This window comes from Mustela putorius, unplaced genomic scaffold, assembly GCF_011764305.1.
Source record: "Mustela putorius furo isolate JIRA1106 unplaced genomic scaffold, ASM1176430v1.1 tig00000095_pilon_pilon_pilon, whole genome shotgun sequence".
Lineage (NCBI taxonomy): Eukaryota > Metazoa > Chordata > Mammalia > Carnivora > Mustelidae > Mustela > Mustela putorius.
The window spans coordinates 30,550,582-30,562,814 of NW_025421280.1; the positions used below are offsets into that span (position 1 = coordinate 30,550,582).

The 12,233-nt window shown below is 38.4% G+C and overlaps 1 protein-coding gene across 1 annotated transcript; it reads left to right on the forward strand.

Annotated features, from left to right (window-relative positions):
• Window positions 1–7,578: 7,578 nt before the first annotated feature.
• On the forward strand, window positions 7,579–8,511 carry LOC101674059 (olfactory receptor 7A5-like). Its single transcript, XM_004781402.1, has one exon. It carries the CDS (start codon window positions 7,579–7,581, stop codon window positions 8,509–8,511), a length of 933 nt encoding a protein of 310 aa, XP_004781459.1.
• Window positions 8,512–12,233: the final 3,722 nt, after the last annotated feature.

Consider the following 12,233-nt stretch of genomic DNA (forward strand, 5'->3'; position numbering starts at 1 on the left):
GGCATCTTCTGCCCCTGTAGAGGTCCAGATGTGTATAGTTCTGATCTCAGGCTGACACAGGACCACAGCTTTAATGTATAGACATGCACAGAACAAGACAGGCAACATCAATGATTGGAATTTAGTTACAAATGAAGAATCTCAGGGCCACCTTAGACATAACGAATTAGTAGCAACACTTCCCAAGTTATGACAGCCAAAACTTTCTCCAGATATTTTTAAGTGATTTTGAGGCAAAATCATCCCTGGTTGAGAAGCATTAGCATATCTTGTTGCATTTCAATCAAAGCACATTGCTTCATAATGATCCAGTTCAGAATTCTGGGTTGTTCACTCAACCTTTCTAAGTCACATTTCTATAAATGTGGAATGGGGCTCATTTTATAGTCCCCATAGAATAGATTTTGAAAAAAATAAATGAGACAATGCCTATAAGATTATGAACTGAACCTAGTACATCAAAAGGTCTAAATTGATGGGTATTAAGGAGAGCACGTGTTGTGATGAGCACTGGGTGTTATATGCAACTATTGAATCACTGAGCACCGCGTCAAAAACTAATGATGAAATATATGGTGGCTAACTGAACATAATAAAAAGAAAATGGGCTGAGGACTTGCACAGATGATTTTCTAAAGAAGACATACAAATGACCAACAGGTATATGATAAAGTACTCAATGTCATTAATTATCAGGGAAAAACAAATCAAAACCACAGGAGATACCACCCCATACCTGTTGGTATATAATAAGATTAATAGAATGGCTATTATGTTTGTATGTATATATGTATATATATAATGTATGCATGTGTGTGTATTATATAAAACCAAACCAAAAGATGACAAATTGGAATCCTTGCACACTGGCAGGGGAATGCAAAATAGGGCAACTGCTATGGAAAACAGCATGGAGTTTCCCCCAAAAATTGAAAGTAGAAGTACCATATGAGAACTGCCCTATGACCCAGCAATTGCACTATTGGGTATTTACCCTAAAGATACAAATGTAGTGATCCAAAGGGACACATGCACCCGAATGTTTATAGCAGCAATGTCCACAATAGCCAAACTATGGAAAGAACCTAGATGTCCATCAACAGATGAATGGATCAAGAAGATGTGGTATATATACACAATGGAATACTATGCAGCCATCAAAAGAAATGAAATCTTGCCATTTGCAACAACGTGGATGGAACTAGAGCGTATCATGCTTAGCAAAATAAGTCAAGCAGAGAAAGACAACTATCATATGATCTCCCTGATATGAGGAAGTGGTGATACAACATGGAGGCTTAAGTGGGTAGAAGAAGAATAAATGAAACAAGATGGGATTGGGAGGGAGACAAACCATAAGTGACTCTTAATCTCACAAAACAAACTGAGGGTTGCCGGGGGGAGGGGGTTTGGGAGAAGGGGGTGGTATTATGGACATTGGGGAGGGTATGTGATTTGGTGAGTGCTGTGAAGTGTGTAAACCTGGTGATTCACAGACCTGTACCCCTGGGGATAAAAATATATGTTTATCAAAAATTAAAAATTAAAAAAAAATAAAATAAAATAAAACACCAAAAAAAAAAATAAATAAAATCTTTTTAAAAAAATTAAAAAAAAAAAGGTCTAAATTGAAATAAGTCAAGCAGAGAGAGTCAATTATCATATGGTTTCACTTATTTGTGGAGCATAACAAATAGCATGGAGGACAGGGGTGTTAGGAGAAGGGAGTTGGGGTAAATTGGAAGGGGAGGTGAATCATGAGAGACTATGGACTCTGAAAAACAATCTGAGTGGTTTGAAGTGGCAGGGGGGTGAGAGGTTGGGGTACCAGGTGGTGGGTACTATAGAGGGCACGGATTGCACAGAACACTGGGTGTGGTGAAAAATAATGAATACTTCTCCGCCAGTCCTACCTTTCACAGACCTGTACCCCTGGGGATAAAAATATATGTTTATAAAAAATAAAAAACATAAAAATAAAAATAAATAAATAAATAAATAAAAGAAAACAAATAATGAATACTGTTATGCTGAAAATAAATAAATTAATAAAAAAGGTCTAAATTGATCTATTATAATACCAAAGGTTTTATAAGTGAAGGACTAAGTGTCATCTCTTAACCTGTAATAAAAACCCAACACTCTTAATAGATTTGTTAAAAAGAATATGAATCCAAGGGTTGTTGTGCTCATGCTCTTATAGCAAAAGAACACAATTTTGCCTGTTGGAGAAGGAAGACCAATTTTCTAGAGCTATGAGGAGGAGTTCTTCCACCAAAACTCAATGTTTTACAGACCCAGAAATGGTGAAGACAGTTTTCTCAGTCTCAGGTTTGGAAATAACTTTCACTTAGGTTCTGTGGAAAGTTTCAATGTTAGAGCTTTGGAAGTCAGGCATGTTCAGGGAAGAGTAATAAACACTGGATACACCTGAATTCTGACCTGTCTCTTGGGAACAGAGACTCTATAGGAAATAATTCCATTCTATCCAGATAAGTTCCCATGGGGAAATGTGCTCAAGTAATAATAATGGTAAATGTGTCTAATGAGCAGGTATAGCGATCAGATACAGCAAATATAGGAGCTGTAAATATCTCCTCAGCTGCAGCCCCTGGGAATGTTCAACCTTGAGGTGGAGGAGACAAAGCTTTTGCATTTTGTCCCTCATCCCTGCTGAGGGACCCATGCTTCATCCTTCCTGCTCTCCTGTCTGGGAACAGTGCTTCAGTCTCTATCATCAACCATCCAGGGAGGAATTTGGACTTCCACATGGAAACCTTCCTCCCAGAGACCCCATCCAGGTGAGTCTCAGAGCTCAGGAGTTATTTCAGGAAAGGGTCAGAAAGAATGGAAATGGAGAGCTTTTACTTGAGGTAACTTGTCAGCCTATCCTAGGGCCAAGAGAAAATTGTGTTTGTGTTTATTAGAGTGGTGAACAATTTCACTTATAGTCAACTTATTTAATATATTAAAAAAGGAGTGTCTTTTGAACTTAGCATGAAAATGCTTTACTATGCGCCCTATGTACAATGCACTCTAATATTTTCTATTGTGCTTTATTTATTATGTTCTATTTTTAATTTTTTAAATTTAAATTCAGTTAACATCTAGTCTATTTTTAGTTTCAAAGGTAGAGTTCAGTGATTCATGATGTACACACAGCACCCAGTGATCATTACATCCTTGTCTTCCTTAATGCCCACCACCCAGTAACCCCAATACCCAACTGACCTCCCCCCAGCAACCCTCAGTTTACTTCCTAGATTTCAGCATCTTTTATGATTTGTCTCTCTTTATGATTTTCTCTTACTTCATTTTTCCCTCCTTCCCCCTGTGATCCTCTGTTTTGTTTCTTAAATTCTACCTATGAGTGAAATCATATAATTGTCTTTCTCTGATTTATTTCTCCTAGCAAAATACCTTCTAGTTCTATCCACATCATTGTAAATGGTAAGAGTTCATTTTCCTTGATGGCGCAGTAGTATTCCAGTGGTATTCCAGTGTGTGTGTGTGTGTGTGTGTGTGTGTGTGTGTGTATACATATATATATATGTATATATATATGATTTGTATGAATAGGTGAATGGATGAAAGTGTGAAACCTATACACACACACACACACACACACACACTGGAATATATATATATATATATATATATATATATATATATGTATATACACACGCACTGGAATATATATTATGTATATTTTTTTCACACTTTTATCCATTCACCTATTCATACAAACCATATTTCTCTCCCACATCCTGCATTCCTGTGCGAGTAGCTCCCTGATTCCATTCTCTCTTTTATCACGGGCAGCTTCTGTGAGCATAGATTCTATCATTCTTTCTTGAAATATGTATTTATTCCTGCTGTTCCCAACCAAACCATGTCTGGGGGTAAAGGGCAGGAGTCTGTATAACATGTAGGTCCCAGGGCACTCACAGTCTAGCAGGGAAACATACATAGAATTAAATAAAAGTTACACAGTGATAATCCCCATGATAATCCCCACGTCTAAGTTACTGCAAGAGAAATTTGGAGCACTGGGTGTGGTGCATAAACAATGAATTTTGGAACACTGAAAATAAATTTTAAAAATAAATAAAAATTAAAAAAAAAGAAAGTGTCCTTTTTTGTGGAAATGTTAAAAAAAAATGAAAATAAACATCAATGAAGGAGATGACTCTTTGTATTCTAAAAGAGGTGATGGGATTATGAAGATAGAGAGGAGGTGAATAATTCTTAAGAGACCAGTGGGTGACTCCAAGCAGATGATAGCAGGTGCCTGGAGGCTCTGAGTCTGGAGACTGGGTCTTCAGGTGAATCTGAAACTCAAGTTCAGCGTTTGTGATATCGACCTGGACAAGGCAGTGAAAGTGGGGAGCTGGAGGGATGGTTAGGGAAGGCAAGCCAAGAGTTGGAGCTATGGAATTTGGGGTTCAGTATCCAATGGGGAGTCACCAAAAATGGGTAAATGTGGGGAGTTGGACAGTAACTTAAGTACAGTATAGAAACATCTCTCTGGGTAAATATGAATATTGGATAGAGGATGCCAAACTCTGTTAGGTGGAGAACCAACAAGGAACTGAAAGAAGGTTGTGGAACTGGAGACCCATAGGTGGGGAATTGATGGGGACATTGGAGAGAAGGAAAATATCAGCCAAATCTAATCACCAGTGATAAGCACTCATAATCAACAAGAGGGAACTATGCTAAGCTTTTTACATATATTTACTAAATCTGTCAGCCACCTCAAGATGAGGACACCTCTAGTCCTACTATTTGGTGGGTGTGATTTAACATTTAGAACAGTTTTATTGGCCCTCCAAGTTCAAATAGCAAATATACATAGATCTTAAATTCAAAATCTGAGTTTATGATAATAAAGATTTTGCATTTTATATCATTTAGAAAAGTTTTTTTTTGTTTGTTTGTTTTTTTTAGCAAATACTCTTTTAGCATACCCCACTTTGTTGTACTGTGTATATTTCCTTGTGTGAATTGTGAGAGTGTTCCATTTACTTGTTATTCTGGTGGGATGTTCAATGGGTCATATGTCTTGTTAATGTAAAATCCTCTCTACATTTTCTTTTGGATAAATTTCCTTTTGCTGCTTCATTATTCTGGGCATCTAGGAGCTGTAACAAGGGTTGGAATGTTGCCAGAACCAAGGATATTTTCTCCTCCTCACCATCTCTAGAGGCCACTGAGCTTATTAGAACTTTCTCCCCACTTTACTTTTTTTTAAGATTTTATTTATTTATTTATTAGAGAGAGAGAGGGAGAGAGAGCGAGCACAGGCAGACAGAATGGCAGGCAGAGGCATAGGGAGAAGCAGGCTCCCCACCGAGCAAGGAGCCCAATGTGGGACTCCATTCCAGGATGCTGGGATCATGACCTGAGCCGAAGGCAGCTGCTTAACCAACTGAGCCACCCAGGCATCCCCCCACTTTACTTTTTTAAAAAATTTAATTTAATTTAATTTTTTCAGTGTCCAAGACTCATTGTTCATGCACCACACACAGTGTTCCATGCAAGATGTGCCCTTCTTATTACCCACCACCAGGCTCAAATATCCCTTCACCCCCCTCTCCTCTAAAACCCTGCTTGTTTCTCAGAGTCCAGTCTCTCATGTTTCGTCTCCCCTTCCAATTTTCCACAATTCATTTCTTTCCGTCACCTAATGTCCTTCATATTATTTCTTATGCCCCTCAAGTAAGTGAAACCATATGATGATTGACTTTTTCTGCTTGACTTATTTGACTCAGCATAACCTCCAGTCCTGTCCATGTTTATACAAAAGTTGGGTATTCATCTTTTCTGATGGAGGCATAATATTCCACTTTATATATGGACCATATCTTCTTTATCCATTCATCTGTTGAAGAGCATCTTGGCTCTTTCTACAATTTGGTGGTTGTGACCATTGCTGCTATAAACATTGGGGTACAGATGGCCCTTCTTTTCACTACATCTGTATCTTTGGGGTAAATATCCACTTTCCTTCCTCCAAATTTTTAAGCTTTTTTAGCTTTTTTTTTTTTTTTAGTGTTTCTTTTTTTTTTTTCTTTCTTTTTTTTATTTGAGAGAGAGAGAGCTATAGGGAGATGGAGAAAGAGAAATATCACAAGGGGAGGAGCTGGGGGGAGGAGAAGCAGGCTTCCTTCTGAGCAGGGATATTGATGTGGGGCTTGATCCCAGGACCCTGGGATCATGACCTGATCCGAAGGCAGACATTTAGCCAACTGAGCCACATAGGTGCCCCTTTTATGTTTCTTTAAATACTAGACACAATATGATCCTATTGAAATGGAGACCACTGATTACATGCTCATAGGAGACTTAACTCATGGAATTTGGATGCAGTTTGACATTTTTAGGGGAATGACAATCTAATGTGGACAGCTTGTTTTTATCAATTTTTGCCTAATTATTGTAGCTAGACATGAGAGTAGCCTGGTGGTGATTTTTTTTATTCTTTATACTTTATTTCATTTATTTATTTGACAGAGATCCCAAGCAGGCAGAGAGGCAGTCAGAGAGAGAGAGAGGTGGGTAAGCAGGCTCCCCATTGAGCAGAGAGCCCGATGTGGGACTCAATTCCAGGACCCTGGGATCACGACCTGAGCTGAAGGCAGAGGCATTAATCCACTGAGCCACCCAGGCTCCACAGCCTGGTGGTGATTTTTAAAACAATAATTGAACAAACAAAAAGCAGAAAGGTAAAGGGGAGTGGGAGATACAGGCTTCCAGTTAAGGAGCAAATAAGTCATGGGAATAAAAGGCACAGCCTAGGTAATATAGTCACTGATATTGTCACAGTGTTGTGTGGTGACAAATGGCAACTCCACATGTAGTGAGCATGGCATTATGTTTAAACTGTTGAGTCACTGTGTTGTACATCCAAAACTAATTTAATAATGTGTCAATCACACAGGATCTAAAAATTAACTTAAAAAAAAAAAAAACCTCAAGTGTTTTCTCAGTCTTTGCAATGGTTGTTCTTTCTCATAGCCACATATTTTCCTAAATAACACTATGTCTCCTGCTGACTCCTCCTTGAGGTCTCTGTGTAAATGTGTGTTGGCCTATCCAAGCAACAGCTAAAAATTAAAACCATCTGCTCTTTCTTTTTATCCCACTTTGTTTCTCTTCATAGCACCTGTCGCTTTCTGACATTCTATCTGATCTTTTATTTGCATGTCTTCTCCATCACTGAAACATGCAGACACTTGTTTCATGACACCTATATTCTTTGCCTGGAAGCTAGACATTACCCAAGTTTACCTCAAATGTGTGACAGAATTTCTCATTGAAAGTATATAATACATGAATATTTGTGGAAAATGTCAAGTGTGGGATGCACACTCATATTCAGAGCCAGAATTCTCTTGAGAGGGGACATGTTCTATATAAAACTTATAGATATTGACTTTGTACATGTAAAAAAATTTGTAGAATTTGTAGAATTTTTGTACAATTTGTAGAATTTCAATGATATTTGTAATGTTCATTTTAGAGAAAATTAGCCATGTTATTTTTTTTTTATTTCCTAGTACCCACCTCCACTACATGGAACCAGGTAATGATACACAAATGTCAGAATTTCTTCTTCTTGGATTATCAGAGGAACCAGAATTACAGCTCCTCATATTTACCCTTTTCCTGTCCATGTACCTGATCACTGTGTTTGGAAACCTTATCATCATCCTGGCTGTCAGCTCAGACTCCCACCTCCACACCCCCATGTACTTCTTCCTTGCCAACCTGTCCTTTGTAGACATCTGTTTCACCTCCACCACCATCCCCAAGATGCTTCAGAACATCCAGACTCATAGCAAAGTCATAACCTACGAAGGTTGCATCACTCAGATATACTTTTTCCTGTTCTTAGCTGGGTTGGACAATTTTCTCCTGGCTGTGATGGCATATGACCGTTTTGTGGCCATCTGTCACCCCCTGCACTACATGGTCATCATGAAACCCACCTACTGTGTACTTCTGGTTCTGATGTCCTGGATGATGAGTGCCCTGAATTCCTTATTACAAAGTTTAATGGTGTTGTGGCTGTCTTTCTGTAGATTGGTGGAAATCTCCCACTTTTTCTGTGAAATCAATCAAGTGGTCCAACTTGCTTGTTCTGACAAGTTTCTTAATGACATGGTGATGCATTTTGCAGCTGGCTTGTTAGGTGGTGCTTCCCTAGCTGGGATCCTTTACTCTTACTCCAAGATAGTATCTTCAATACATGGAATCTCATCAGTTCAGGGCAAGTACAAAGCTTTTTCGACCTGTGCATCTCACCTCTCAGTTGTCTGCTTATTTTATTGTACAATCCTAGGAGTGTACCTTAGCTCTGCTTCTCTCCAAAGCTCCCACTCAAGTACAGTAGCCTCAGTGATGTACACTGTGGTCACACCTATGCTAAACCCCTTCATCTACAGCCTGAGGAACAAAGACATAAAGATGGCTCTTAAAAGAATCATTGGGGTTCCAGTGATGTAAAAAGTGTATATGATTGCAGGGCTCACAGCCTTGGAAGCAGGAACTGCTATTCTTCCACTGGACTATGGAAGTAGAATCTGTTCCTTCTATTTACTTTCAAGAATTTTCATTTGTTTGAATTTAATTCATTTTTTCCACATACTTAAGTAACTCACTTTATTAAACTTCTGCTTTGTCTGTTTCACAATTTTCCCTTTGTCCATTTTCTGCTCTTCCCAATATTTTCTCCCTCTTTGGGCCACAAATGACTGAAAATTTCTTTATTTTATATGGGATGTTTGGATTTCTTAAAGTAATTTCACTTCAAATGACATATATCATGCCAAGTAAATTTTCCCTAGATTTCCCCAAAGAATCATCATGAGTTGTATTCTTCATATGAAAGAATCTACAGTTGGCCACCAAGCCCTTTACAGAACTTCATTGTAGAGAATAATAATAATAATAATAATAATAATAAATTTCCGTTCTCACCTAGGGTTTGTCAATCTTTTTACATCACTACTGTAACTCCTTTTCGTTATAACATGTACTCTAATACTGTTCCCTTTAATTCTTAGGCTACTGACAGGGATGCTCAGGCAGGAAAGCCTGGGAACTTGCCTGAACCTATGTGCTTGTGGAATTCCCATAGACTCATCCCTGACCAGAGCCTCTGCTGTGGCAGCCCCAGCCCTTGGGTTCTTACTGTGATTGTAAGACATGCCTCAACAACACCCATCAGAGAATTCTAACAAAACACGGTTTATTACTCACAGATACTGGAGAATAGAGGCAGAAAAACCTGGAAGGTGGAGAAGGAGTGCAGTTTCAGAGAAAAAGGCCACAACTGGGCCCCAACATTTGGGGTCCCTGAGAGGGTGGATGGTAGTTTGTAGATTCACTATTTATGATTTTATTTTTATTAGTTATTTCTTTTCTAAAAATTTCTTTCTTTTCTAAAAAAAAATGCTTTTCTAAAAAATTTCTATTTTTTAATTTATTTATTTTCAGCATAACAGTATCTTTATTTTTTCACCACATCCACTGCTTCATATAATCCGTTCCCTCTATAAAACCCACCACCTGTTACCCTGACCTCCCACCACCCTGCCACATTAAACACCTCAGATTGTTTTTCAGAGTCCATAGTCTCTCATGACTCACCTCCCTTTCCAATCTACCCCAACCCCCTTCTCTCTAACTCCCCATGTCCTCCATGCTTTTTGTTATGCTCCACAAATAAGTGAAACCATATGATAATTGACTCTCTCTGCTTGACTTATTTCACTCAGCATAATCTCTTCCAGTCCTGTCCATGTTGCTACAAAAGGTGGGTATTAGTCCTTTCTGATGGAGGCATAATACTCCATAGTGTATATGGACCACATCTTTCTTATCCATTCATCCATTGAAGGGCATCTTGGTTCCTTCCACAGTTTGGTGACTGTGGCCATTGCTGCTATAAACATTGGGGAACAAATGGTCCTTCTTTTCATGACATCTGCATCTTTGGAGTAAATACCAAGGAGTGCAATGGCAGGGTCATAGGGAAGTTCTATTTTTAATTTCTTGAGGAATCTCCACACTGTTCTCCAAAGAGGCTGCACCAACTTGCATTCCCACCAACAGTGTAAGAGGGTTCCCTTTACTCCACATCCCCTCCAACACATGTTGTTTCCTGTCTTGCTAATTTTGGCCATTCTAACTGGTATACGGTGATATCTCAAAGTAGTTTTAATTTGAATCTCCCTGAAGGCTACTGATGATGAGCAATTTTCATGTGTCTGACAGCCATTTGTATGTCTTCATTGGAGAAGTGTCTGTTCATATCTTCTGCCCATTTTTTGATATGATTGTCTGTTTTGTGTGTGTTGAGTTTGAGGAGTTCATTATAGATCCTGGATATCAAACTTTTGTCTGTATAGTCATTTGCAAATATCTTCTCTCATTCTGTGGGTTGCCTCTTTGTTTTCTTGACTGTTTCCTTTGCTGTGCAGAAGCTTTGATTTTGATTAAGTCCCAAAACTTTATTTTTGCTTTTGTTTCCTTTGCCTTTGGAGACATATCTTGAAAGAACTTGCTATGGCTGATATCGAAGGGACTACTGCCTATGTTCTCCTCTAGGATTCTGATGAATTCCTGTCTCCCACTTAGGTCTTTTATCCATTTTGAGTTTATCTTTGTGTACGGTGTAAGAGAATGATCGAGTTTCATTCTTCTACATGTAGCTGCCCAGTTTTCCAGGAACCATTTATTGAAGAGACTGTCTTTGTTCCACTGTATATTTTTTCCTGCTTTGTCGAAGATTATTTGCACATAGAGTTCAGTGTCCATATCTGGGCTCTCTCCTCTGTTGCACTCGTCTATGTCTCTGTTTTTATGCCAGTACTATGCTGTCTTGGTGATCACAGCTTTGTAATAAAGTTTGAAATCAGGTAACATGATGCCCCCAGGTTTATTTTTGTTTTTCAACATTTCCTTAGCAATTCAGGGTCTCTTCTGATTCCATACAAATTTTTAGATTATTTGCTCCAGCTCTGTGAAGAATGCCGGAGGAATTCTGATCAGAATGGCATTCAAAGTATAGATTGCCCTAGGCAGTATAGACATTTTAACAATGTTTATTCTTCTGATCCAAGAGCATGGAATGGTCTTCCATCTTTTTGTGTCTTCTTCAATTTCTTTCATCAGTGTTCTGTAGTTCCTTGAGTACAGATCCTTTACCTTTTTGGTTAGGTTTATTCCCAGGTATCTTATGGTTCATGGTGCTATAGTAAATGGAATTGATTCTTTAATTTCCCTTTCTGTATTTTCGTTGTTAGTGTATAAGAAAGCCACTGATTTCCGTACATTGACTTTGTATATCCACGTTGCTGAATTGCTGTATGAGTTCTCGTAGTTTGGGGGTGGAGTCTTTTGGGTTTTCCATATAAAGAATCATGTCATCTGTGAAGAGAGAGAGTTTGACTTCTTCATTGCCAATTTGGATACCTTTTATTTCTCTTTGTTGTCTGATTGCTGTTGTTATGACTTCTAATACTATGTTGAACAAGAGTCATGAGGTTGGACATCCTTGTGTGCCTGATCTCAACGGGAAGGCTGCACGCTTTTTCCCATTGAGGATGATATTTGCTGTGGGTCTTTCATAGATAGATTTGATGAAGTTCAGGAATGTTCCCTCTATCCCTATAATTTGAAGCATTTTAATTAGGAACAGATGCTGGATTTTGTCAAATGCTTTTTTTCTTCATTCATTGAGAGGACCATGTGGTTCTTCTCTCTTCTCATATTAATTTGTTCTATCACATTGATTGATTTGCAAATGTTGAACCATCCTTGTAGCCCAGGGATGAATCCCACCTGGTCATGATGGATAATCTTTTAATTGTGCTGTTGCATCCTGTTTGCTAGGCTCCTGTTGAGAATCTTAGCATCCATTTTCATCAGTGATATTGGTTTGAAATTCTCCTTTTTGGTAGGGTATTTGCCTGTTTTGGGGGTAATGGTAATGCTGGCTTGATTGAATAAGTCTAGAAGTTTTCCTTATGCTTCAATTTTTTGAAACTGCTTCAGGAGAATAGGTGTTATTTCTTCTTTGAAAGTTTGGTAGAATTTTCCAGGGAATCTGTCAGGAATTGGGCTCTTGTTTTTTGCGAGTTTGTTTTTTTTTTTTTTTTTTTTTTTTCAGCACAACAGCATCATTATTTTTTCACCACATCCACTGCTCCATGCAATCCGTA

Coding starts and splice junctions, on each gene's coding strand:
- LOC101674059 (XM_004781402.1), top strand. CDS start 7,579: ATGGAACCAGGTAATGATACACAAATGTCAGAATTTCTTCTTCTTGGA.